The following is a 27,847-nucleotide window of genomic DNA, read 5'->3' as shown; positions in this document are numbered from 1 at the left end:
CTCTTCTACCATAGAGCCCTCCTGACCCTTAAACTGAAGTGTCACATCGGCCTATCTGGCTGCTGGCTGATCTGCAGTTAATAGATAGGTTTGTCCCATTTCTACTTGCTGATTTAATCTAAAAAGACAAAAAGCCCAAGGAGAGGTTGTGGTGTGATCTAGAAAAATTCCAACCAAGTCGTTCCATATGTTACTTTGGATGCTGTCTTCCGATTCTCCAAATTTCTAACAAGAGTGAAAAATGAAGGCAAACTCTGACTTTTTCCTTCTTTCTGATTCTTTCTTCCCAGGTGGCTGTGGCTGTGTGTGTTTCTTGGAGAAGTAGGGCCCATTGGGAACGATGCCACCGCCATCAGACATCGTCAAAGTGGCCATTGAGTGGCCAGGTGCTAATGCTCAGCTCCTTGAAATTGACCAGGTAAGTTCCGGAAATGAGAAGCAGTGATGCACGAAGAAGGCTCTGGGAAGTGCATGGCAGAGGATGTGTTAGGGATGAGGACCATTGGCATCAGGAGTAAGAACTAGCAATGGGGAAGCTGAGGCCTGTCCCACACTGTGGGAGGTCGGTCACCATGTCTTGGGAGAGGCTTCCTCTTGAAGAAAAGTGATCGGAGAAGAAGTCCATGCTCAGGCCCCTGGTTGACCCTGCTTGGCAGCCCCTCTTGTCAGAACCTTGGCAAGAGTAGGATCTGGTTGCTGGTGAGGGATCTCTCTCTCTCTCTTTCAGAAACGGCCCCTGGCATCCATTATCAAAGAAGTTTGTGATGGGTAAGTTGAAACTGCCTTCATTTTGGACAATGGCAAGTTAAAGACTAAAGGAACACCACCAGACTTGAAAGGAATTCTGCTGACGGATCTCATTAGTCGGGTCCCCAGTATGGGGCTTTTGTGGATCGTTGTCTTATGAAGGAAGTATAGCTGAGGAGGATGTTCCTAACACCTCCTACGGATCTTTAGTTCTTTCTTTAAGTCCCATAATGCCCTGCCTGAGGTCCTGAGGCAGCATCTGAGACCCATGCTCCATTGTCTCTACTACCTTTTGTGGTGCTACTCTTTACGAAAGGTTGAGGAGGTTATTTTTGGAACATCTCAACCTAAACCTTTGGGGTTTTTTTTATCCCTGCCCTCCAAACAGGCCACACCTTGAGCAACTCTATTGAAAATTATTTTATTTGAAGCTAACAGACAGGCCCAGAGGAATGGTCAAATTGGCTGTTCTGTTTTTCTCTTACATAGGTGGTCATTGCCAAACCCGGAGTATTACACCCTCCGTTATGCAGATGGTCCCCAGCTGTACATCACTGAACAGGTTAGTGCAGCGAGAAGCAGGATCACTACAGACCTTGCTGTGAAGTGAACCGTCCAAGGAGACGGCCCTATTTGCCTTGCTTGCATTCGGGTACCTTCCATTTACTGGGGAAAGAGCTGCGTCCTGGACAGGTTAGGGAGTGCCAGCCCTGGTTCTCCTCTAGGGCCTGGAAAACCGTGGCTTTTACTTCCTGAGAGCCCAGAGCTCTCGAAGAGGATCTTAGAAGTTCTTGCCAAGAAACAAGCAGGAGAAGAGGGCCTGACTGAAGAGTCTCAGTTACACCTACTTTAAAAATAACAAAAAGTTCTTGTTGATTCAGCTTGCTTCCACAATTTTAATATTTTATCTTGGTTACTCTTTTTTCTCTTTGCTTCCCAGACTCGCAGTGACATTAAGAATGGGACAATCTTACAGCTGGCTATCTCCCCGGTAGGTGTTCTGCTTTCCTTAGGAATTTATTTATTTAGCTAACATATATGAACATCTATCATGGGCCAGACTCTGTTCTAGAAACTAAGACTATGGAGATTAAAAAGTCAATCTTTGCTCTCACAGCGTAGTTGGGAGTAAACAAATACAATGTAAAGCCTCTCTCAAGGGTCTTGCCAGAAAGTTGCCTAGGGAGCCATAGGAACTCAGAAAAGGGACTGCCTAACTCAGCATGAGGATCCCCAGAAAGACTTTCCACAGAAGGAGACATATAGCTCAGATGTTGAAGGATAAGCAAGAATTAGCTGATGCGAGAAGAAAATGAAGAGTATTCCAAGCAGAGCAGTGTGCCTTGTTTGAGGGAGGCAGGAGTGCTGGATGCTGAGGGCCTGTAGCCGTCAGTGAGAGGCCAGAAATTGAAGGTTCCCAGTTGGCCTGCTTATGGGTTTGGACTTTTTATCTAGTTGGGAATGTGCGGACATTGAAGGATTTTAAGCAGGAAGGTGCATTATGTTTAGATTTGTATTCTAGAAAGATCACTTTAGTGACAATGTGGAAGATGGGCTAAAAAAAGGAAGGTTGGTGGTAGGAGGAATCTTTAGGAAACTAATGAGGAGTGTTAACAGCCCATGAAGGTAAATGGCAATGGAGACGAAAGGATGGGCATGAAAAGTAGTCAGAGGTAAACTTGACGAATATGGTGATGAGCTGGCTGTGGAAGGAGAGGGGAGAGTCCAGGATGATCCCCTGATTTCTGCAGGAGCAGCCCTGAAAGGTCACTAAGGAAGCGACCAGAGGGTAGAAAGAAAGCGAGGAGCGTGAAATGGCTCAGGAGCTGGGGGCAGGGAGAGTGTCAGGATGGGGGAAGGTGTGGTCTGCAGTGAGCAGAGAGAAACTGAGAACAGAAGAGCTGTCTGTTGACCTGCGAGGTGATCTTCGTGAAAACTATTTCAGCAGCATGGTTGGGTGACAAGGCAGATTGCAGTGGCTTGAGCGAAAGAGAGGTGAAAAATTGAGGCCCTCAAGTTACACATGGTCAAGAAGGTGGGTTATAAAAGGAAGTAGATGGAGAAGGTGGTGACTTGGGGATGTGGAGTTGAAAAGACTTGGTTTTTAAAAAAAGGTAAAGCATTCATGTGTTATAAAAATCCAAAAGTTTGGCGAAGATATAGAGAAGGCCCCCCCCACTCCCATCCCTCATCTACCCAGTTCCCCTCCTCCTCCGACCCTTCACACTTGTTGACTCTGGTGCAATTTTTTGTGTGTCCTTGAAAATATGTTAAGATGGAAGAGAGAAGGGTTGATGGTGCAGGAAAGAGGAGTAATCAATGGAACAGGACCTTCCTGGGTCAGGACAGGAGGAACCTGAAACCCAGGTGGAGGGAATCACCCTGACTGCTCAGCCTGCAGGAGGACGATCTGATATGGGGGAGCTTGGGTATGTTTGCAGAAGGGCAGCCAGAAAATTAAGGGTGTGGCCAGAAAATTAAGGGTGTGACGGCACCTGTTGTCTTGGCAAGCCGAGAGACCGGTTCATCTGAGAGGAAGGGATGTATGGAGGAATGATGGCTGGCCTTTACTACACAGCTGTATTTTGCCAGATCCTTTGCATATATTGTATCATGTAATCCTGACAGACACCCAAAGAAGTGGGCGCTCTTGATGGTCCCATTTTACAGACAAGAAAATGGAGACGTAGAGAGGTTAAATAACTCGCCACTTGGCACACAGCTAAAAACGTGGCCAGTCTGGTTCTCAAACCCAGGTCTGTCTGCCTCCAGGCCAGTATTCCTACCGTCGCGTTCTTCTGCTTGCCTCTCTCCTCCTGAACTCTTTTCACCTTAAGGACTTGATTTCCGTCCCCGAGCTCTGCTGAGTTAATCTGGCAGTCTGGGAGTTACTCACTTTTATGGAAGTGCTGAAGCATTTTACAGATGTTTTACACAGCGTGGTTGACTTTCCCAGAAGCACATCTCTCTGGAGCGGGAGGCAGCAGCTGAGAAATGCTGTCTCAGGAGGAAAATTAACATTTGGAGTTGGAAGTTTCTAAGTGTGATGCAGACCAGTGCTCTTCAAATTGTTTTATCCTGTGACCTTTTCGCACGGCGCACATTTTCTCCACCGTGGAGATTTTGGAGGGTTTCTGTATCACTGAGAGCAGCGTACTGTTAAAAGGCCATCTTTATAATAGTAAACGGCATGAGAGAGGAGCAGGCCTGACCCCTTGGCCAGCAGCAGGAATTGGGCTCCAGGCACTTGCTTAGCTCTCTAAGAAAAAATAAAGAACATGGCGTTTTTGCTCTCAAGACTCTTCCCTTCTAACCTAGAACATTAAATTAACACACAAAAAATAGAGAATGATGAAACCATAAATTGTGAGGCACTGACTATAAAGGTAAGTTCAGCAAAAGGAAAGATCCATGAACTCCGGAGAAGGGATTGTAGCTGTATCTTGCAGAAAGGAGGCAAGCCATTTGCTAGGAAAGGCTCATAGGCTGCGAGGCTTTGTCACCAGACATCATTTTCAAAAGGATTTTGAAATTAGCTGCTTCTGCCTCCTTGATCTTCTTAAAGTTTCCCCAGGACTGTCACTTTGAGGAACAATGATAAGGACTTTGAGAGAAAGTTAAAAAAAAATTGTTAGACTTAGCACATTTTTGGATTGAAAGGGACCTTAAATGCAAGAATCCCTTCTATAGCATCTTTGATAGATAGTTGTCCAGATTCTCCTTGATTACTTCCAGTGATCAAGAGCTCATTACTTTAAGAGATCTTTTCTACCATCTGCCAGCTTTAATTCATAGAAAAACTTCCTATATTGAGCCAATATCTATTTCTCTGTGACTTGCCATAGTTAGTGGACTGCCATCTCTCACATCGCTTTTGTATTCGCTCTGTGGGAATTTTTTTGTCCATAGCCCAGAGTGGTACAGCAAGGACGCAGATAACTACAGATTGGTCTTGGCTTACTGGTAATTCCCTGATTAATCCAGTAAGGATTTATTTAGCAAGTCCTAAGCAGCGTGAAAAACTAGTTCTGCCTCGGGTGTGGACGTGCACAGAAAGGCCCCTGTGAGCTCTTCACAGAGCGGTAACCTGCCGCAAGGAGCAGATGGCGTATATCTTGTCCCTGGTCTCATAGTCCCGGGCCGCACGCCAGCTGATGGAGAGGACCCAGTCATCCAACATGGAGACCCGGCTGGATGCCATGAAGGAGCTGGCCAAGCTCTCTGCTGATGTGACCTTTGCCACTGAGTTCATCAACATGGATGGCATCATTGTGCTGACTCGGCTTGTGGAAAGTGGAACCAAGCTCTTGTCGCAGTGAGTATTACTGAGGTCTTGTTTGGGGTTTTAGAGATTGACTACACTCCGCAGGGCATCCTGTTCTTATTTCCATTGAGTCAAATGAGTGGATTGAACACCTCTGCATACAGAGCAGGGTGCCAAGCACTAGGGTCCACACAGAGGGATATAATTCACTATTGTGGTCCTAAATCTTGTAGTCTAGTTGGGCTCTCACAAATTAAGTGACAGTACAAAACAGTAGTGAAAATAGGGGCTATAAAAGTCAGGAAGAGAGAAGTCAGTTCACGACAGCCCTGTTAATTTATGGAAAATGATTGGCCTGATGGAGCAGACTGTCCGTTATCGACTAGAACAGGTGTCTGTCTCTTCTTAACCACCCCCTGCCTCCTTCCCTCTCCAGTCACCTCCCCACTCCACACACAGACACACACACACACACACACACACACACACAGGCCTTCCTCTGTGTTTACCCTGGGTTCCCCCAACCCGTTCACCATCTCCCTACCACCCATTTTCACAGGGAGAAGGAGATCCAGAACTTTCCAATACACCACGAACATCTTTACGAACTCCAGTGTTAAGATGAATGTGGAGGGAAACTGCCTTGTTGTGATCAGCAGTGAATAAACAGATATTTAGTTTGCCTTCTAAGCCTGTGGAGCCTAAGCTGGCAGAGAGGGAGTCAGAGATCTTTCAGTTGCTGGATCAGTTATTGAAGTTTTCCGCCAAACTGAGCAACAAATCAAGAATATTTGTTTTTAGTCTCAGACTTTCCACTTGCACTGAAATCCTGAAGCCTTTGGCTGACATCAGCACTGACCTGGGAGTTCTGCAGTCTTCCCAGAGTACAGGATTACACTGGCCTTGGTTTCCTCCTCTTTAAAATAGGGATTATACCCTCCTTGTTGTATTGTCATGAGGAGTATTATTAATGAGAATGGATCTGAACATGCTTTGTAAGTGGGAATATCAATTGTTGATTATAGAGTGCTGCACAGATGTATAAAGGATTAAATGTCTAAAGAGAAGAGGGAAAACCCTTGAATCCTTATTCTCTGTCAGCGGTGTGCTAAGGGCTTTGCATACATTGTCCTCTTGCCCTCACCACAACCCTGTGAGGTTAACACTATAAGATTAACTTGACTTTACAGAGGAAGATATTGAAGTTTGAAAAGATAAAATTTGCACAGTTTGTAAATAGTTGAGCAGGAACTGAACTCGTGTCCAAAGTTTGTGCTCTCTGTCCGGCACTCTGCTGCCTTTTGGCCTAAAGGTGAACATGGGACATAGGCTCCCTTAGGTTCCCCACCAAGTGCTGCGGTTTGACAAAGGTCTGATATCTTTTTTGTTCTTGGGAAATGGATGAGTGATTCTCTTTCTCTGAGATGAGGTGATACGGAGAAGGAAGGCCTCATCACCCAGCAGCCTTTTTTTCTAATGACAGACACCTGGACAGAATCTGCTCCACGTCTGGCTAGGTGTGTTTGCAGATGTTTACTCACAGTTGTGTCGACTGATTCTCATGTGGTGCTTATGTCGAAATCCATCCCTATTGTGGCTGCCTTCATACCTGTGTTCCCTGGTTCTGAATCTTTGTATTATTTTGTGTGTGTTTTGCACGTGTCTCAGCTACAGTGAGATGCTGGCATTCACCCTGACTGCCTTCTTAGAGCTCATGGACCATGGCATTGTCTCCTGGGACATGGTTTCAATCACCTTCATTAAGCAGGTGAGGTCTCCAGTGATCCGCCTCTCTCTCCTTCAGTCGCCATTTGTTCTCTCGGCTTAAGGGGCAATGCAGGCAATATAGTGAGAGTCAGCTTTGTATCCCCTGAGGCCAGATTTTTCATCCTCAAGCTCTGGTCATCCTGTGGCTTCTGAAAGATTTACTTTGTGACACTCTCGGGGCCTATACTGAGAAGGTGGAAGTGGGCTCTCAGAGCTGAATCTGGCCAAAGTGGAATTGGATTGTCATGAGACTTGGGATCACACAGCCAGTCAACCAGTGCCATCCCTACGTCTCTGGTGTGCTTCCTGAGCTCTCCCTTCTCTTTGGATAAAAAACGTTCATTTCATTTGCCTCATATTTGCGAGTCTGCCTTCTATTTACAGTTCTGCAAGGCAGCGTGTCTGCATTGTCAGATTGAACTCAGTGGGTGGGAGGGATCTTTCTGGTTTTTCCCTCCTTTCTTCTACAAGAAGGGGTAGTGTCAGTTCAGAAAACCAAACTAAAACCAATGTGGCTTTATATATCCACTGACCTAGAATTATACACCTATCATTGGCTTGGGACCTTGGGAACTTCCCAATGCTGGGGCTATTTGGTGAAAGTGAAATGGAATGACCATGTGCCAAGGGTATTAAAATGGGAATCAAAAAGAGAGATCAGATTCCACGACTTCGAGGTCCGTTCTGTCTCTCCAAGTCTCTGCTATTCTACATGTGTATAGGGACAAAGTCTATGTCAGGAGAAGAGTACATGGAGATGAAATGAGATCCCATATCAGGAAGATCCTCTGCTGTCTGCACTCAGCTTTTTCACACCTGAACCGTTATTTTGAAAACAAAGGATTAAGCCCTTAGATTTTTAAGGAAACACAGCTCACTGGATACTGTAATTTGAACTTGAGTTATCCACACCTAGGGAATCTCTGGCACACACCACTGTCCTCCTAGGGACAACAGTCCAAATGTGGGCAGCCTGGCTAAGAGGGGAGCACCTTCATGGACTAGCATCAGAAACCTAAGCCATCCAGCCCTGAGCCGTGGGCCCTGAGCTTCCTAACTGATTTGCCCCTCCCTGACTTCAGATTGCAGGGTACGTGAGCCAGCCCATGGTGGATGTGTCAATCCTTCAGAGGTCCCTGGCCATCCTGGAGAGCATGGTCTTGAACAGCCAGAGTTTGTACCAGAAGATAGCGGAGGAAATCACCGTGGGACAGCTCATCTCTCACCTCCAGGTGTGAGTAAGAGACTCTGCCCCAGCCTCCCTTCCCTGTCTGTCCTCTTCTCCCCTCTTGCTCTCTTTCCATCCTACTTCTGCTTTGCTTATATTCCAAGCTGCTGGTCTGCTGTTCATTCATTCATCACCTCTTCCTCGCACCTGCTAGAATTCCTTCCATAATTCAGACCTGATCAAGTCATGCTCCTGCTTAAAATCCTCTGTAACTCTCCTCTCCTCTTAGGATAAGGTGAAGTTTTTCCCAATGTTCCTGTACCGCCATGGTACCAGACAGAATTAGATGCTTTCTCTTCTATGGCTTAAGTAGTCTCTGTACCTTCGATAATTATATTTATATAAAATACTGTATTTTTATTATCCATGTCCCATTTTAAACTTTGAGCTCTGTGAGAACAGGGACCAATCAGTTTTGTATCCCCTGCTTTGATTTAAGTAGACTCTCAATTACTATTTGTTGAATGAACACTTTCTGAACTAACAGTATGCTGTGGAGGGTAGCAAGGAGTATTGTATAGGGCGTGAGTTCAGGATATCAGTTCAAATCCAGGCCCTACTGCATACTGGGTCTCCGCCTTCAGCAAGTTGCCTAGTCTCTTCTGGCCTCAGTTTCCTCATCTCTAGACTGGGGTTAATCATCCCCACCTCTCAGACTTGTTAGGATCAAAGGAGATAAAAGGTCTAGCACGGTGGCCAGTACAGGATAGCTATTCAATAAATTCAGGAGTTTTTTGCTTTTGTTTGTTTTTTAAGAAGCTTGTCACATCGTAAAACATTTTTCCACATGATAAACAAAACCAGAAGAAAGATGAACCCTTTGGAGCACTGTTCCTATCCTCTCCATTCTTTTTACTTCGCTTTCAATCATTCTGTACAATTTCAAGGGACTGGACTTCCCAGAACCAGGGTGGTGATCCTGCTATTCCTTTCTGACTCTTGCTCCCTTCTAGCGAGTTGGACGCTGGCAGAATGCCTGCAGGATGCCCTGCCAGTTCCAGCGGAAGCCATAACTCCCAGATTTGGTTGTTTATAGCAGCCTTGTCTTTACTCAGCTGTGCTCCCAACCTGTACCTCCCCACTAATCCAAGTAAAAAGAAAGCACAAGGAGATTTGCAGCTCTGATTTCTCCTTGTCGCTTCTAAGGAATTCTTCAGCCTGTTTTCACACACAAAAAGCCAAAAAGGTTGATTGAAGTGAGGGCACCATTATAAAGTCCAGATAGAGAATTATGATTTACCTGACCTCAGACTTACCTCTGTTTCTTTGTTTCTGAATTGGGAAGGATCCGGTTGACTCCCTAAGGATGGTGGAAGAGCATGGCATTTCTTAGGGGTCAGTCTATGAATACTTTCAACCCATAGCCATGACCAGAAATTATGCGCCTGCTGTTTGGGCTGAGAGACACTTAGGGCCCTCCATTAGACTTCCAAGGGTCCCCCCTGCCTGACCAGGAAGTCCATTAGCCCGCCTGCAAAGAGAGCTGTAGAATGCATCCACAACGTGGCAAGTGGAGACGTCTTATCAAGTGCCAGGATTATAAGATTCCAGAGAATGGTTGTAGTTATTTTGTTTGTTTAAAATAAAATAAGTTTGTAGTTGAAGACTTTGAAAACACAGGAAAGCACAAAAAGTAAATCATTTGCCTATTATCCCACCTCCAGACATAACCACTGTTAACATTAAATTGACTATCCTGCCAGTATTTTTCTCTATGCATGTTTTTAACAAAATTGGAATCTTTCTATACATGCTATGTATACCTTGACTTTTTTACAGAATAATGTATCTTGAACATTTCCCCATGTCGAAGATTCTTCTAAAAGGGTAGTTCTAAATCTTTTTTGCATCCCGGATGCCTTTGAAAATCCAGTAACAGTTATGGATTCTCACCTCCTTGGAAAAAATAACACATAGTCAACCAACTCATGGAATAATTTCTGCACCATTTCTAGGGTTCACAGACACTCTAAACTCATCCCTGAATTCCAAGTGAAGAACCTTTATTCTAAAATGTGCTAATGACTGCTTAGGATTTTAATGTAGATAAGCAGAGTTGCTAATGTGGACATTTGGGTTATTTACTGTTCTTTCTTTTTTTGTTAGTACTTTAATGAAACACCTTGCCAGTACATCTTGTGCAGCAATCCGATTACTGTCTTTGTATAAATTAGTGGAATTGCTGGGTCAAGGAGGATGCCCACTTGTAAGGCTTTTGAGATTTAGCCCCAGATTATTTATTTGATTACAATCTGCGAGTGATTGTTTTAAACCATCTCTAAGCATCATCTTGCTGGTCAGTCTTCTAATCTCCCTCTGCCTTCTTTCTCCATTGACACAGCTCCAACCAGGAGATTCAGACCTACGCCATTGCACTGATTAACGCACTTTTTCTGAAGGCTCCTGAGGACAAGCGACAGGTCTGTGGCTGCCTTTTCAAATTTTTCGTCTGGGCTCTTCCAAGAGAAGAATTCTTGCCTATCCACCTTTCGCTGTACAGAGAGCAGAAACCCAGCCGTTTTCCCAGAGTCCTTCCTCCTGTTCCTCTGTGGTCAGAGCCATCAGAGTGGCTTTGCTAAGAAAGACCCAGGGAAGAGCTAGGAGGGAAACCAGCTGGGCCTTGGGTTAGAGCAGGGACCTGTAAACTTTTTCCTCTAAAGGGACAGAGAATAAATATTTTTCACTTTGTGGGCCTTATGGTCTATGTGGCAACTGTTCAACCTTGCCGTTGTAGCCAAAAGCAGCCTCAATGGTAGGTAAAGAAATGGGTGTGGCGGTCTTTCAATAAGACTTTCTATACAAACCGGTGACACGCCTAATTTGGCCTTAGTTTGCCGACCTCTGGGTTAGAGGATGAAGAAGAAGGGAGAGGAGATCCTCTGGGCATCACTGCGGAGTCCGAGGAGACCAAAACAAATGAGATCCTTACTTGAGGAAGCAAGAGTGGAGGGACTTAGCACAAAGCTTCATGAATAATGATCTTCTGATCCAGGTTCTAAACTTCTTTCTTCCCCTACTATTTAGCTGTGTGACATTATGCAGATTGCTCTACTTCTCTGAACCTCAGTTTCCTCACCTGTAATAGGGGAGCAACAATATCTGCCTCGTTTACTTCACAAGGATGTCAAGAGAAAAAACAAGACCCCTGTTGTACAAGTGAGGAAACGAGGAATCCTCTGGGCAGTGGAACAAGCACTGGCCTGAGGGTCCAGGGCCCTGGGGCTGAGGACTTTTCCTGCCACTGACTGGGCACCTGCTTTAGCCTCTCCAGGTCTCAGTGTCTCTGTCTGTAAAATGAACGGGCCAGATTAAATGAGCTGTAAGGGTCCTTCCAACTCTAACATTCTAGCTTTCTCTGGTAAAAGCCCAAGTGGTGTACAAAAGAAAGACTTTTTAGTTCTCTCTCAATACTATGGGCTCAGCAGTTTGAAATTCACATGGGATTGTGTACCATGCTCTTGGTAGATTCTAGTGGGAGGACCAGGAGCATCTGTGGTTCTGTCTGTCCTTGTCTTTCTTGGATGGCTTTGCTCTGTTAATCTCTTCCTTTGTAGTCCTGTTTTGAATGTAAGCTGAAAGCTCATTCTTCCATCTGCTTCTCTCTGTGCTTTTTGCTTTCTGCGGCAGGACAAGCACCTTAATCCTCTAGACCTGCCTGTCACTGTAAGTAGCACCGCCATGTGAGAGGGCCTTGGCTCTCTTCCAGGTGGGGAGGTCAGAGCTGGGCAAGAATCTCATGATCTGATCTAGGTGTTCAGGGAGCTCCAACAGGGAAAGGTGTGCTGTAAATGTCATTCATCAGGACACTTGGGGACGTACTGCAGATTAGAGTCACATAAAGGAGTAAGGGGACGCCTGCCCTAAGGAATGTGGCCCCGTCTTTCCTTTGTCAGTTGCCTTTACGTGGGTCTGTGGTTCAGCCAGGGAAGATCAGAGTCAGAAATAGCCTGTGACTTTCATCTAGATGATAGCACAGTGCATCGCCCTCCAGCTTGGTGTAGCAAAGAGTGAAGGTAAATCTACGCCCTTTTGGACGTTTACTGGGCTGTAGGAATTTGACAAGGTGTTGAATTGACAGAAAGAAATTGGATCCTCGCTTCTTGCTTAGAGGGATCTTTAGAGAGGTCAGCTCGCGAGGCTCTGAAAGAGGATGAGTGCTTCCCCTAGCACCACAGGGAAGCTTTGCTCTACGTCCTTTATATTCCAGCAGCAGACCACTATCAATTACCCACTTTGTGAGCTTCCACAGCGAGGTTTAATCTCAAGCCGACCTCCTATAGCTACCAAAGTTTCCAGGCCACCTTCCCCGTCTGCCAGCCAGTGTGCGCTCAAGGAACGCAAAGCAAAACTTCATGTTCCTGGCAGTGTCAGCCATTTGTAATATGTCTAGAAATCTAGAATGAGAGAGAAAGGCCTTTCAGCTCTGAGAAAAATGACAGCACTCACGGATATTGCTCCATTGGAGAGGTGTGACAGCTCCCTCAGGCCCATTGATTTAGAATTATCTATAAAATTAAATTAAGGCAGCAGTTTAGAAAGTGAAGTCATACTAATTAACATTATAAGAAGCGATGGCTGACATTGGAAGGAGGAGACAGAAGAATTATGAAAAGCTGTCAGAAAAATTGAAAGCATGGTAACCTGGGACCATTTTGTTTAGGGGAAAATAGCTTCACATTCAGTAGCTATTTAGGGTATTACGGTGTCACAACATGGAATAATAACTGAGGTTCCTTTTGATGAAGCCAAGTCCTTAGTGATGATTAAATTATAATCACCATGGTCTCTTCAGAAATAGAGAAATGTATAGCATATATTTTTAGAAGATTTGCATAAGAATGGTCAAAATAAGGTTCTGAAAGGACCCTTATGCTCCCTGAGTCACCTATGTAGAATACTTTACTTCCTGACTGTGCTAAACAAATAAAGTATTACTGTCAAAATCTGAAGCAAATGTAATAAAAAAGGGGACCATGTTATGAAAAATGACCCCAAGGCGCCCAGCAGGTTGTTCTCTAAGCCAGTCAGAAGTGAATTATGGACCACTTACTATTTCAGAGTGTCTGCACCCCACTCCATCTGCAGGGGGCCGCTGGGGCTGGAAGGGACTGCTGGGGCCAAAGCCATGTCCTTGGCTTGGAGTCAGGGTTTCCGTAGAGTCCCTTCTGGCCTCGGTGGGTGCTGCCTGGAACAGTGCATGTGGCTTGGGAACCATCACACTGCTCTGTGCTCCGTGTGTGTTGTCTGTCACCCAGCATCCTCGTAACACAAGCGTCTCGTCCTGAAGCAGTCCTCGTCCCTCTTTGAAGATGATGCGATTGATTGTGCCACTCGGGAGGGAAACTCTATTTGAGTTCATTTTTACTCACAAAAAAAAGTGAGGGAGTTTTTCAGAGTATAAAATACATTTGATGGTCCATGCATTTTTTTCCCATTTGCCCACTTTTCATTTAAAATGAAAAAAATTTAAGAGGAAAAGCTCCAGGGCTATAACATCATCTTCCCGTGACAGTTGTCACAGATGTGTGCCTGCCACCTTGCCTTATGTTTGCTTATTTTTCTCAACAGGATATGGCCAATGCATTTGCACAGAAGCACCTTCGGTCCATAATCCTGAATGTAAGTTTCCAGAACACACTGTATTTTGTTACTCTTGTTGTTTTGCTGCTGTTAATAGCAATTACAACTCTTATCATACTTGTATCCTCGTCATTATTTAAATTGAGTGGGGAGGGCACTCAGAGGGAACTTGCCAATAGGTACTAAACACTTCTTAAGCTGGAAAGCTGTTTCTGGTAATCCTCTATAAGCAAAGCTGTCTCTAGGAGGCCATCCCACCAGGAATTGCAGAGCCTCTAAGGAGGTACTGAGGCCAGCTCTCCTGTTTGTTGCCCTGCAACTCCAAACATTTTTATCCAGAGGGAATGTGTTAAAATAGGCACAAAAGAGGAAAGTAATTCATTCAACTAACACCAACCATAAAACTAAATTGTGGGGCACTACTAGGAATGAATAAGGTGGTGTGTTTGCTCTCAAAGAGCTTCTGGCCCAGTAGGAAAGCGAGTGGTCATAGCATCGGGTGGTCAGTGGTTCCATAGATAATGGTCTCGGAGATTTCAGAGGAGGAGCCATCAGTCCTGCCGTGAAGGGGAGGTCTCAGGAACCCTTTAGAGGAATGTCTGCAGGTGAGGCTGAGGATAAGTAAGCAGACCAAGAAGCAAAGGAATTCTGGCCAGGGGTGGCTGGAACCTGGAAGGAGTGTGTGGTCGGGTAGAAAGTGGGGCAAGGAGTAGATCTGTCATGAGGCTGGAGAAGTGGCACAGACCAGATCAAGTAGGGCCTGAGTCTTTTTTCCCCAGGGCAGTTGAGGGAATGTAATCAGGATCATGAAATAACCAGACTGGCATTGTAGTAAGATCTGTGTGTTTCCTGGGGGGTGTATGAGGGAGGTGCAGGAGGTGGTGGGGACGAGGAGGCATCAGGAAAGAGATCTGATTCCCTGTTACTAGGGTGGTTTTGTGAGGTGGAAGAGAGCCAAGGGTCTGGATTAAAAGGAAGCCATGTTATCAGTTGTCAAAAACAAGGGAAAACTAGGAGACCACAGTGAAGGGAATAAAATGAGACATCAGGAGTCAAGTGTGAAAGTCTTAATAATTCTGAACACGAACTTTGGAGTCACCAGCCCCGACTCTGCCATTAACCAGTCTTTGATCTTGAGGAATTCACTTCACTTCTCAGGGCTTCCACTTGCTCATCTTGAGGTGAGGATGAAATGAGCTAATGTAAACACAGTGCTTGGCAGGGGGCCTGGCACTTGGTAAGCACTCCACTCATATTGGCAGTTCTACAACTGTGAACAGGATACAAAGGTGACAGAATTCAAGAAGCAAGCTCTGAGCACTTGTGAAGTGGAGCAGTCAGCTTCTCTAAACACACAGAGCCTGCCAGACTTCACCTTGCCGAACTAGCTCCTGCCTGCTGGCCATTTCCCTGGTCACAGCCCACCACCAGCCTGGCAGGAGGAACCCGAGCAAATGCTCGAGCACTCTGCCTGCAAGTGACGGGGGGTGCACAGGTTCCCATGCATTCTTGTCCACTTTCCCCGAGCAGCTGCCCTGGGCGCTGTCCTCTGCATGTGTGGGAGTGACGATGTCCTTCTGAGGGAAATTTAATGAATTTTGAGGCTTATTATTTACCTAAAGAGGGTTAGAAGTTCAGCTTGTTTCTGGACAAACCTGGTAAACAAGTGAAGATTCCACTACAGAAGACAGCTCAGTGTCAGCACTGAGGACGGAAATGGTCCACTAGGAAATGGTTAATGCATGCTCACGTAAGTCCAGCTATTTAACTGAGTCAGGCCAAAGAGCGTTCGCCTCAAGATATTTGACAGTGAAATAAGACCTCACGTAAAACCTCTGAGGCCGTAACTCATCAGACTGGAGCTGTACTTGGTTAAGCTGTTGATGGCTAGAGTGATCACCTTCCCACTGTGATGCCTCTAAGTTTGAGAAAGGGGGATTAAAGTGAATGAAAACCAGTATCACATTAACTTCAAAGCAGTTTTATGAACTATGGAGAGAGGTAAGAAGGAATAGGGATAGACAAGTAGGGAGAAATCAGAGTGGCAGGGGGAGGGAACATAGAGAAAGGAGGACGCTCAGAGTGAGGCAAAAGAGGAGGTGTGGAGGGGGCGAAAGTAGCCATGGCAGAGAAAAGCCCCTGGGCATTGAGAGGCTGGGGAGAGGGGAGGAAAGGGAAGTGAGGGAGGACGAGGAGCAGGGCAGAGAGTGGAAAGCTTGGGGAGAGGGAGAGAAACACTGAGACTGGTCTAAGGAGAGAGACCTCTTGCTGGAGAGACAAGCGGGCATGCATGTGACAGAGAGGGAGCTAGAGAGGGCTGGAAACAGTCACCGTTCATGGGGAGGAGGTGAGGGCCTTAGCATACACTCGAGCGAGAGATCAGGGGCAGCGTTGTCCCTGAGAACTTTCTGCAGTTGTGGAAGTGCTGTTCAAAGTGGTAGCCACCAGCCATGTGTGGCTATTGAGCACTTGAAATGTGTTTAGTGGGACTGGGGAACTGAAATTGTAATTTTTTAAAGTTTCAGTTTAAATTTAAATACCCACATGTGGCTTGTGGCTGTTCTTTTGGGCTGTGCAGATCTGGAGAAAGAAAGAGACAGAGAAAGGAAGAGCACGGTGGAGTCACACGGTGGGGAGAGGAGGTCTAGAGCAGAGCCGTCCAGTGGGAATACCGCGAGCCACTGTTTAAATGCTCTGGTAGCAACATTGAAAAAGGAATGAGGGGGGTTAATTTCAATAATATATTTCATTTAACCGAATACGTCCAAAATACTATGGTTTCAACATGGAACCAATAGAAAAAATTATTAATGAGATATTTTACGTTTTCTTTTTTCATCTTAAGGCTTTGAGCTCCCGTGTGCATTTTACATTTAGAGCACATCTCAATTTGGACTAGCCACATTTCAAGTGTTCAGCAGCCACATGTGGCTAATGGCTACCAATTTGGTCAAAAGAGATTGATCTCAAGCCAGAGCAAGCTCTAGAGAGAGCTGATCTAAAGTTGGAGGGGGTTCTAAAAAGACATTGATCTAGAGTTAGAGAGCCCTAGAGCCAGGCTATCCGGTAGAACTTCCTGTGGTAATGGAAATATGCTGCATCTACTCCAGCATTGGGTGGTAGCCGCTAGCCACATGGACCTGTTGAGCTTAAAATGTGGCTAGTGTGACTGAGGACCTGAATTTTTAACATAAATTAATTTTAACTGACTTAAATACATATAGCCACATATGGCTAGTGGCTACCATATTGGACACCACAGCTCTAGAGACGTCGAGCTGGACTGAGTCAGAGAACGTGAAGGACACAGAGGTGCTGCAGGTAGGAAACTCGGCAAGAGTCTCATTTGGGTGAGAAAAGATCAAGAGTGACAGGATTGGAGATGGTGGTGAGACAGAGAGGGAGAGAGGAATACAAAGGAGCAAGCAGGAAAGAGCAGGCTATCATGGGAGTGAGAAAGGACAGCGAGAGACAAAAGCACACCCAGCATTGATCAGCCCGGAGGGACAGAGGGAGAGGTAGCATGCCAGAAAAAGACAGAGATGGAGCGTGAGAGGAGAGGGGACCCGAGGTGGGGTGGGCACCAGAGGGACAGGGAGGAGCTGACGAACTGAGAGGGGAGGTGGGGGCCATGGAGAGACAGGTGGGGGTCGGAGTTAGAGGAGGGAGAGGGACATGCTGTGGGACGCAGGGGACGCAGGGAGGGGGACATGCAGCGAGTGACAGGAGAGAAGGAGAAGGACACATGTAGGAGAGAAAGGGAGGGGCAGTGTGGGGGGTTGGACAAGAAGTGTTACGTGTCTCCCTCTGTGTAGGTGTCTCAATATCATTGAGAGGAAGTGACCTTTTCTAAAGCCTCTCCACTTGGTGAGGCCATCTGAAACGTTTTATTTTTCTAAGGGAAGACAAAAGAACGATACTGTCCAATTCTGCAAGCGAATCTTCTCTGTGCACACTATCTATTGTGTTGGATTGAATAGTCCTGTGCCTGCTTGGAGTAAGGTCCAGCCGCTGACCTCCCATGTCATAATCTTCATGGGGTGCCTCCCACATCTTTGGCGTGGCCGGGTGCAGCCTCTGCCCTTCATTCCGCTTCCTTGCCCAGGGAAGTGCAGAGAAAGGGACGGTGCCCTTCGGGCCTGCAGTGAATCATCTCTGCCTGAATCAAGCCCATTCATGCTCCATCCCCTTCTAGAACATGAAGTCCCTGTGTGTGGGAGGAAAGCCCTGTTCCCTGCCCAGCATACGTTCTTTTTCACCAACAAGGATGTGAAAGAAAATAATTTCAGCCCTCTGCTCCCTGCCTTTGCTTTTTCCAGCATGTGATCCGAGGGAACCGCCCCATCAAAACCGAGATGGCCCATCAGCTGTATGTCCTCCAAGTACTGACCTTTAACCTTCTGGAAGAAAGGATGATGACTAAGATGGACCCCAATGACCAGGTAGGTGCCAAGTAGGGCAGAGCTTTCCTGGCTTAAATAGCGTGCTGTTTTCTCATGGAAGTGGTGCATTCCCTCCGTGGTGTATGTATTGAGCACCTGCTGTGTGCCAGGCACTACACTTGGTAGTGTCTGCAGAAATCGTTTGTGTCTGCTCTGGCGAGTCTAGCCCCGCACCTTCCCGTGATCTCCTCCTGCTGAGTGCCTCTCTGGGCCAAGCCCGTCTCTGTGCTCTCAGTACAGGTGATGCCTCTTCAGAGATGTTTGGGTCCAGAGGTCTGCCCAGAAAAGCCTGACCCCCTCTTTCTTTTTCTTGCTTCCCTTGGGTAGCTGATTCCCCTGCTGACTGTCTGTCTCACCTCTCAGGCTCAGAGAGACATCATATTTGAACTGAGGAGGATTGCCTTTGATGCTGAGTCTGACCCTAGCAATGTTCCTGGGAGTGGGACTGAAAAACGCAAAGCCATGTACACCAAGGACTACAAAATGCTGGGGTTTACCGTAAGTTTTTCAAAACGCAGACGTTGGTGGGCCTTCTCCCCGGGTGGGAAGTCAGAGGTCCCACTCAGACAGTCTTGAGAACCCGTCCTTCATAATGGTGGCCCTGGAATACATGAGACTAAGAAGCTGGAAGGGCCTTGACGCTTGGTTAGCTTTGCAGTGGCGAGTTCACAAGTTTATGTGTAACATTTGGCCTTATGAAACAAACGCATCTGTAGGAGGGCCCAGGAGGTCAGCTAGGTGGCAGAGAGGGCGCTGGTCCTCTCTCCAAAGCAGCTAGGTTCTTTGAAAAGCTTGAATGGATATTTCGTGATAGAATACAGCTTGAGGATGGAGTTAATGCAATTAAATCTTTTTTGTGCGCCTGCTCAGTGCCTAGCAGTATGCTAGGCGCTGGGGATACAATATGAGTTGGCTGCAGTCCAGTGCTCAAGAGCTCAGGCTCCTAGTAGAGACGGGCATGTGGAAAGAACTGTGACAGAGGTAGGGACCACGTGCTAGTGGCATGCAGAGGAGGGGCAGTAGGGCGTGCCCTCAGGTGATACCACACACAGGGAAACGACCATGTCTCAAATCCTCAAATCGGGTTTCTTTATTTCTCCAGAACCATATCAACCCAGCAATGGACTTTACCCAGACTCCTCCTGGAATGCTGGCCTTAGACAACATGCTGTACTTGGCTAAATTCCATCAGGACACCTACATCCGGGTAAAGGCTGGGAGCCAGCTTTCTCAGTCCCAGTGCCACATCTTTTGCCTACCTCCCTCATCCTCCCTCGTCCTCCCTCGTCCTCCCTCATCCTCCCTCTCCTCTTCTCCCCATAGATTGTCTTGGAGAACAGCAGCCGAGAAGACAAACATGAATGCCCCTTTGGCCGCAGTGCCATTGAGCTCACCAAAATGCTCTGTGAAATCCTACAGGTTGGGGAACTACGTAAGTCCGTGCAGCTCCCTCTCTTCCTTCAGCCATTCCTTGTAATCAAGAGCCTGGTGAGACTCGAGGTTATAAAGTTAGGTGTCAGTGGGACTGGACAACCGTACGTGCTTTTGTTTAAACTAGTGAGTGAGCTGTAATCCATCTTATCCTTGTTTATGCGAATCATGGCTGTTGCTTTGCTGCGCTGGTAATTTGAGTGTATTCAAGAGCTGCGCCACCATCCATTTACTCCTGTGTGTAAGTGCTAGCTGAGTCTATAACAGGGTAGAGCCGGACCGAAAGTGCCCTGGAGAAGAAAGCTAAGGAAGAAGAGAAAGGCCCATCCCACACTCCTCATTAGCCCTGGTCCTCACTCTGGTTTTATTCCTTGGGACTTTGGTCAGAGGATCCAAAGTTTCTGGATGTGAGCTCCGAGCTTCATCCTTTCCCTGTTTCTTTTCTTCCACAGCAAATGAAGGGCGCAATGACTACCACCCAATGTTCTTTACCCATGACCGAGCATTTGAAGAGCTCTTTGGAATCTGCATCCAGCTGTTGAACAAGACCTGGAAGGAGATGAGGGCCACAGCCGAGGACTTCAACAAGGTCAGTATCACAGAGCTCTGAGGCCCATGGGCGGAGACCATCACATGACAGTCTGTGACAGCTGGCCAGAGCCTGGGGAATCCCTGAGCTGAAAACCAGCTTGGTCTGCAGAGCTGAGTCATGAGACTGAGGCCTGGAGAGCCTCTGTCCCCTCTGGTTGTGCTTCCTCTGTAACCTTGAGCAGGTGCCTTCCCCTTAGAGGCTGGGCCCCTCATTTATCCAGTGGAGCCAGGACTTGGCCCCCCTGTTGTCCTTAGGGGACAGGAGAGTAAGCGTAACAACAGTAGCTGTGGCTCCTTGAGCCCCTCCCGCAGGCCCGCTGCAGTCTCGTGGATTGGAAGTGTTAGGGGAGGTCGGAGGGGACTGGCCTGATACACATGGTGTGGGTACCTGCTCAGTAGCCATTCCTCGATGCTTTCGGAGTACTTACTCTGCCGGGCACTACTATGTCTCAAAGCTGATCATCTAGGAGTGGAGTGTTTGAAGCTGCTCATCTCTTTGTAAAAGATTGTAAAGTATAAAGAAGAAAAAGTGCTCTAGAATTCTACCACCCAGCAACGGCCATTTTTACGTGTTTCCCTCTAGCCTTTTTTTCCTGTGGATTTTCCCTTCTTTGGTGGAGATCACACTGGATGTGCAGTGTGGAATCCTGTTTCTTCCTTTAGCTGTCATTTTAGGGAACTAACACCTTTTTGAACACACTACACTGTGCTTGCTTTCCATATAGCATCTCGTACTCCTCATGGCAACATATATCAGAAGATGTGTCTTCCCTTCTCTCACTTTGAAGATGAGTAGATGGAGCCACGAGGATGTGAAGTGACTTCCTCAAGAAACAGATTAAGGGACAGAGTCAAGATCTGAACCCATTTCTTTCTCACTCCAAAAACTCATGCTCATCCCACCACACCATTGACTAGTTGAAATATATGAGAAATAAAGCATTTGTCCCCATCAGTCATTTGTCCTAAATAACCATCTGAGAAGGTGTGCCTTAGGAAGTGGGTACTCCTGTTCACCCAGGAGATACCTGTGTGCCCGCTGTGCTCCAGGCCCTGGGGGAGGCAGAGCCTCGGTGCCCCAGAATCGGCCTGTCTGTTCATCAGAGCAGGGCCAAGGCAGCTGCCCTCTTCCTTTCTCTCAGGTTATGCAAGTGGTCCGAGAGCAGATCACTCGAGCTTTGCCCTCCAAACCCAACTCTTTGGATCAGTTTAAGAGCAAACTGCGCAGCCTGAGCTACTCTGAGATTCTGCGACTGCGCCAGTCCGAGCGGATGAGTCAGGATGACTTCCAGTCCCCGCCAATTGTGTAAGTGCCATCCTGGGGCTTGGGGGGGTGGGGAGTGCAGTGCCAGCTCTGCTTCCTTCAGAAGCTCCGCTATCCCATGACCACCTTCTTACTCTGGTGCTTGTCCACCCCAGGGAGCTGAGGGAGAAGATCCAGCCCGAGATCCTTGAGCTGATCAAGCAGCAGCGCCTGAACCGGCTCTGTGAGGGCAGCAGCTTCCGAAAGATTGGGAATCGCCGAAGGCAAGGTGAGAGGGGCGTGCGCTCTGGGCCGTAAGTACTGGCCCTTACTACCCAGAGCTGCTGCGCCAGGAGGGAGCCTGCGTGGACAGGGCAGGCAGGGAACGAGTCATCCTCATCTTTTGTGCACCCAGGCCTTGCCCAGCACTGTCCTTGCTCACCTGCTTGGCTTCCCTTGTGTTCCAGAACGTTTTTGGTACTGCCGCTTGGCGCTGAACCACAAGGTCCTGCACTATGGTGACCTGGACGACAACCCTCAAGGGGAGGTGACATTCGAATCCCTGCAGGAGAAGAGTAGGTTCATTTCTCTGTTCATGTGTCATGGTAGCTGGACTACCTGAGTTCTAGTCCTGGCTGCTCCAAACTGATTATCTGGTCTTGGGCCAGTTACCTGTCTGGACCTGTTTCCTCCTCTGTCATCATCTCACCAGTTACCTCACAGGGCTGCTTGGAGAATTCAGTGAGACCACAGATGCAAATGGGTTTTACAGATTGTAAAGGGTGATGCAAGACTAAGTTGAAAGGTGTGGTTAAGAACAGAAGCTCTGAAGCCAGACTGCTGGATTCACATCCTGGCTTTGCTGTTAATTCTAATTAATTGCAAGTTAGTTCTCCCCTCTGCCTTGGTTTCTTCCCTAAAGTGGGAATAATTGCCAATTTCCCCTGTAAGAGGATTGAATGAGTAGTGCATATACAGCACTTAGAACCGTGGCTGGCAGGCAGTAAGTGGAACTGTTAGTGCTGCCGCTGCCGTTTGCTCTGGGGCGTTGTCATCATCGTCACTGTGAAGTGGAAGTGAGCTGAGTGTCCACGGCCCCATTCCTTGGGGAAACAGTCCAAAAGCCATGAACCAAGCCTCAGTTAGATTCGATACAGCCTAGCAGGACACAGGCCCTGGTCCATGAGAAGTGACCACAGAGGAGGGAGCAGTACGAGGCCACCCTCCCTAAGCTAAGACAGCCCTTTGAGGTTGGGGCCGAGGCTTCCCTTCCAGCAGTGATGCAAGGACCAACTGGCAGCATAAAGCTTCCGGAGACTAATTGCCATCATTCACAGTTCCTGTTGCAGACATTAAGGCCATCGTCACTGGGAAGGATTGTCCTCACATGAAAGAGAAAAGTGCTCTGAAACAGAACAAGGTGAGTGGAGAGGCGATCGTGAGTCTGAGTCGCTGTCACAGTGACACCCAGAGAGGACAGTCGGTGGTAGTTGCTTTTCAGGTGCATGCTCTCTTGCCCCCTTCTCTCTCCCTTTAAATTATTTCTGAAGATTCTATTAAGAATTTTGAACATACAGAGAAATAGCTAGAACCCCCATATATGCACCACCCAGCCTCGACAACCATGGCACACTCACCCATCCACGTGTCCTCCTGCTTATTACTGAGGGAAATCTGTAGTGTTACATCACTTCATCAGTGAATGTTTAGAATGTATCTCTAAATTGTAAGGACTCTCTTAATATAATCACAAGACTATTAGCACATCTGAAAAGAAAAAGTTGTTATTTAATATCAAATGTTCCACTGATGTTTGAATTTCCACGAATTGCCTTATCAACAGCATAGTTTCTCTGTAGACGCTATATGGATGTTTCTATGCACACCTGTCTGCGCATACACACGCTCACACCCATTGTGTTTGCTAAATCAGAGTCCAAATAGGATCTACAAATTGTGCTTAGTCTTTTTAAGTTTGTTAATTCCTAAGTTCCCCCTCCATCTTTTCCATCTTTTTTTCTCTCTGCAGTTCATTAGTTGAAGAAACCAGGTTGCTTGTTTGGTAGTTTCCCAGAGTGTGAAATTTGCTGATTGTCTCCCCATGGGGTAGTTCAGCTTGTTCCTCTGCCCCAGATCTGTAAGTTGGTAGAGAGATCTAGAGGCTTGATCCAATTCAGGTTTGACCCTTTTTTTTGGCAAGACTACTTCCTAGATGGTATTGTGTTGTATCAAGAGGCACATAACGTATGGTTGTCTGTCTTTCTGTGATGTTGGCAGACTGTCGATGCTCAGTACCTCGTCCCGTTAGTAAGTGCAGATTTGCAGACTGGTGATGTTCCAGTGCTGGACTACTACTCTAAAGGGACACTGCCTGTCGTCTACTTTTGGTTTCCCAGTGGTACAGTTTATATAAGAAAGGAGGATAAATGCTTGATGCTTTTCCTTTTATTTTATTCTTTCCTTTCCTTTCCTACTTTTAAAACAATGAATTAGTTCCCTGGTATCCAGCAGTGACCAATTTTGTGTATGTGTTTTGTTTTGTTTTGTTTTTTCGTATTATTATGAACTTATGGATTTAGGCAAATTATATTTGTTTGAATTCATTACAGTTATGTTGTTGATGCTCCAATTGTCCCATCTTTGGCCATAATTTGTTTTTGTTGTGGTAGTTTTTTAACCTGTTAAGACTCTCAGTTTAATTACCAAGATAACATTTAAGGTGATGCACAGTCGTGGACTCTGACATTCAAAAGGTTCTGAGTGTTGAGAAATGACTTCTCCCGTCTTAAAAGTATTACCCCATCTTAGGAGTGACTTGGGTGGAGAGTGGGTGAGTTAAGGTTCCAGCCACACTTGTGTGCTTGCCCAAGAGCCTTGATGGCATCACACCTGAATCAGCACATTTGGTGATGGTGCCAAGTTACTAGGACTTTGACCAAGGTCTTGGTGTGCAGAGCCCAGGCCATTCCATTGCTCCAAGTAACTGAAACCCTTTCTCCTTCAGGAGGTGTTGGAATTGGCTTTCTCCATCCTGTATGACCCTGATGAGACCTTAAACTTCATTGCACCTAATAAGTACGAGGTGAGCAGTGTGGTGCTGTCTTGGACAGCCAAACCCTCTCCGTGACTCCTCAGCTGGAGGGGAGGAGTGCACAGAACAGGAAGGTCCCCCTAAAGGCAGGGGCTAGAGCATGTCAGGAAGGCTGAGGATCTGCTGTGCTGTGGGTCCTGCCCCCTGAGCTGAGCCATCCAGGTTACTCTTCAACAGCAGCCTTAGGTTGTCATTAGAAAGACAGGGTCACCTTGGGATAACTTATTTGCCTGGGACTAGGAAAATTCTCTCCTTTTCAGTTTCTTAGTGGCCACCTACCCAAGTGAACCTGATAGATCCTCCCCTCTCAGGGCACCTGGTCACATGTTGTAGTGGATCAGATGGATCTGGTCCTCCCGACATGGGGCTTACAGTTTCATCTGCTACACTGGGAGATACTGGATGTTAAATGAATGACTGTGGTTGAGACCACACATGTCTGCTGAGCTCTGAGAGCCATCAGAGGGAACTGGAGGTGGGGCTTCTGGAAGAAGAGACACTTAGGCAGGGCCTGAGCTGCCAGTGGAGTTTTATTGGGAGGAAATGAAGAACTAGCAGGCGGGGGGACAGGTGAGCAAAGGCATGGAAAAGATGGATCGGGAGGTGCTGGGGAGGGACGGGTTGAGAATTCTCTGTTATTCCCCTCTTCTCATGAGACCCTCAAGTTCACTTTCTCTAGTAATAATGTTTAACACTCAGTGACTGGGGCTTTTTAAATTTACTTTTTTCCAAACAAAATTGAGATCCTACAGTGATTCCATTTGTGTTCTGCTTTTTTCACCTGGTATATATTTCCTCCCACCATTAGTAATTTCAGGGGCAATTTCAGGTAGTTGATACCCCAGTGCTCAGGTCGCATTTTGCTTTATTCATTAATTGCTTTTTAAAAATCATACTTCATATTATCTTAGGGAGTTTAAATGTAAATCCCTCATAAAAACCGAAAGGTCTTTTGAGAAAGTGGATGCTCACCTCCCAGTTTATCTTTGCTGTTATCCCAAGTCGATTTTGCCTATACTGAATAGCGCCAAAGAGACTGCTGGGAGTCCTCTCAGAAAAGGGACCTTGGCAGGACCTCCTGCTGACCAGGGGCCCCTAGGTGACATTTTGCAACTTGCTCCCCACAGTACTGCATCTGGATTGACGGCCTCAGTGCCCTTCTGGGGAAGGACATGTCCAGCGAGCTGACCAAGAGTGACCTGGACACCCTGCTGAGCATGGAGATGAAGCTGCGGCTCCTGGACCTGGAGAACATCCAGATTCCCGAAGCTCCGCCGCCAGTGCCCAAGGAGCCCAGCAGCTATGACTTTGTCTATCACTATGGCTGAGCCTGGAGCCAGAGACGATGGTACCCAGGAAGGGATTTTGGGCCCAGGAGAAACACAGTCTGGTGCCTTGTCTTTTGCTTGTACAGAATCTATACTGACTGTGGTGGCCAGTAAATGCCAGCCATTTCTCAAACCCACCTCGGACCACCCAGAGCTTCCTCTTGGACCCTGGCCACTAGGCATCATGAAGGCAGGGTGCTCCGGCCTCCCCATCACCGTGGAGCCTAGGATCGGGCCTTGAGGAATGAACAGCAGACGCCCTTGCCTTCCAGGCCAAGAAGCTGCTTCTTGAGTTGGAGTTAATAATGCCACTCACCTTTTCTTCTGAGCCTGCTCTCTGGTCGGCTGGATCCCCATGTGGGCAAGAGCTGACCCAGCAAAGGCTGCCTGCAGAGGCCAGATGTGCTGGGAGTGTGGAGAGCCTTAGAGGGACTGCCTCTGGGTGACCTGTGCCTGTGGCTCAGATCTAAGTAGAGGCCTCGCCCTTGATTTTGTTATCTTCGTGAGGGCTCACTCCGGCCTCATCCAATGCCATGCTGCTGCGGCTCCTCCTGAGGTTTGGCTCGAACCCCTCTGCTCTCTGGAGCCACCAGATCTCTCTCTTGCCCTTGAAGTTGTCTGGGCAGTTGGAATTTCTCCCTGCAAGTTCTCAGTCTCTCATCCTGGCAAGTCAAAGACATGCGGGCTAAGTCTCACCCTGTTAGTCTCAAGGAACTCTGCAGGGAGAGCCAGATGAGGCTTGGACCTAGACTGCAGTGAGGTCACTAGATTCCACCCTCCCACCCCCATTTATATCTTTTTTTCCTTGGGGAGAAATCTCCCACCTAACCTGAATTGCAGCCCCTCTAGTTTGCTTTTCTTTGGCCTTCCAGACCTCAGGAAGTTTACCTTCCCTCCCTCCCCATCCCAGCGCTGTGGTTCCTGCCATTGACATGGTTTCAGGGAGCTGGCTGAGGCCAGCTGAGGCCACAGCTGTGCCAGTGGGGCTTCCCTGGTGCTGCAGCACTTGTAAACCACACGTACAGCCTCTCTCCTCGACACACGTGGACACAGTGGCATTCGGCATTGGTAGCCCGGCATGGTAGGTACTGCCCAGTGAAGAGCGTACTCTCTATTTTCTTTACCATAGGCCATACTTATACAGATGTGTATATATATTTATATAAGATCTACCTATCCTAGATGGAATGTTTGAGGTAAAATAAAATTGGAGGCCAAAAAAAATAGTAACATTGCCAGTTGTGAGCCAAGATTGTAACCTGAGAGCAGCCAGGAGCTTCCTGTCAGTAACCATGTTTTCAATAAATACTCTTTCATGTACAAACTGTGGTTGCTATGAACAGCTGTTTCTGTGTACTTTCTCCCGCCCAAGGGAGCTTCACCTTGACAAGCCTTCATTTCATTGTGTCTGCGAGACTTGGGAGAGCTCCAGCTGGAGCCCTCAGTCACCTTCCAAGAGCCCCTTCCTCCTCTTCCACCACCCTGCGTCCGGCACACACTCTCGGGCGCGTACACACACACACAACCCCCTGCTGGTTAAGGATGCTCACAGATTGTCGCACCAGGACAGAGTGTTTTCTGCTCAGGCCTGCCGGGTACAGAAGGGAAAGGCATGCTATACACCCCCGGGAACATGTCCTCTCTCTTCTCCCTGCCAGGGATACAGCCAGGGAACAGCTCGAGTACTCGTGCCTTACAAAGAAGACACGTTCTTCACCCTGTGTGTTGCCGGTGCTTGGTGCCCAGCCTTCCAGCTGGTGTTTTAGGCTGTTGCTCCAAAACTCAGCCTTGGTAGCTGCGAGGCTTGAATGAGGGTGGTGATGAAAATAGATATTTTCTCTTGCCTCAGAGAGAAGGGGGCAAGGACAAGCTCCTTCAAAAGGCATAGAACACACAGGCACTACAAGCCTTGAGGACTGACTAAAGCCAAGACCTTGGGCGGCCATGGGTGCCACTGTAGGCACTTGCTAAGCATTAAATGAACTAACGCCTGCGTGATACCAGCTGGCAGTGGCACGGAGCAGGGGTTTGGGTAATGCACTGCTTTCACTCTGGCCTTGAGCCTTCTGTTCATAGGGGCCGGGGAGCCCAGCCGAGTCACTTGCAGAGGATCCTGTCTACAGCTAGTTTTTGAG

At 47.3% G+C, this 27,847-nt stretch overlaps 1 protein-coding gene across 3 annotated transcripts in view; it reads left to right on the top strand.

The window, feature by feature from the left end:
* The window catches only part of ELMO2 (engulfment and cell motility 2), a 37,859-nt gene extending 10,823 nt beyond the window's left edge, over positions 1 to 27,036 (top strand). For all 3 annotated transcript variants that reach the window (XM_014859917.3, XM_044748072.2, XM_070486012.1), the window contains 20 exons: positions 291 to 418; positions 728 to 768; positions 1,237 to 1,309; positions 1,688 to 1,738; positions 4,881 to 5,062; positions 6,680 to 6,779; positions 7,861 to 8,012; positions 10,348 to 10,426; positions 13,575 to 13,625; positions 17,906 to 18,028; positions 18,392 to 18,526; positions 19,131 to 19,235; positions 19,352 to 19,460; positions 19,912 to 20,048; positions 21,193 to 21,356; positions 21,470 to 21,582; positions 21,761 to 21,868; positions 22,631 to 22,713; positions 24,298 to 24,375; positions 25,512 to 27,036. In XM_014859917.3, the coding sequence (XP_014715403.1) occupies positions 341 to 418; positions 728 to 768; positions 1,237 to 1,309; positions 1,688 to 1,738; positions 4,881 to 5,062; positions 6,680 to 6,779; positions 7,861 to 8,012; positions 10,348 to 10,426; positions 13,575 to 13,625; positions 17,906 to 18,028; positions 18,392 to 18,526; positions 19,131 to 19,235; positions 19,352 to 19,460; positions 19,912 to 20,048; positions 21,193 to 21,356; positions 21,470 to 21,582; positions 21,761 to 21,868; positions 22,631 to 22,713; positions 24,298 to 24,375; positions 25,512 to 25,712 (2,163 nt within the window). In that variant the 5' untranslated portion in view covers positions 291 to 340 and the 3' untranslated portion in view covers positions 25,713 to 27,036. The remainder of the gene's footprint in view (positions 1 to 290; positions 419 to 727; positions 769 to 1,236; positions 1,310 to 1,687; positions 1,739 to 4,880; positions 5,063 to 6,679; positions 6,780 to 7,860; positions 8,013 to 10,347; positions 10,427 to 13,574; positions 13,626 to 17,905; positions 18,029 to 18,391; positions 18,527 to 19,130; positions 19,236 to 19,351; positions 19,461 to 19,911; positions 20,049 to 21,192; positions 21,357 to 21,469; positions 21,583 to 21,760; positions 21,869 to 22,630; positions 22,714 to 24,297; positions 24,376 to 25,511) is intronic.
* The last annotated feature ends 811 nt before the right edge of the window (positions 27,037 to 27,847 follow it).

This window comes from Equus asinus, chromosome 15, assembly GCF_041296235.1.
Source record: "Equus asinus isolate D_3611 breed Donkey chromosome 15, EquAss-T2T_v2, whole genome shotgun sequence".
Lineage (NCBI taxonomy): Eukaryota > Metazoa > Chordata > Mammalia > Perissodactyla > Equidae > Equus > Equus asinus.
This window is presented reverse-complemented; position numbering and strand designations above follow the sequence as displayed.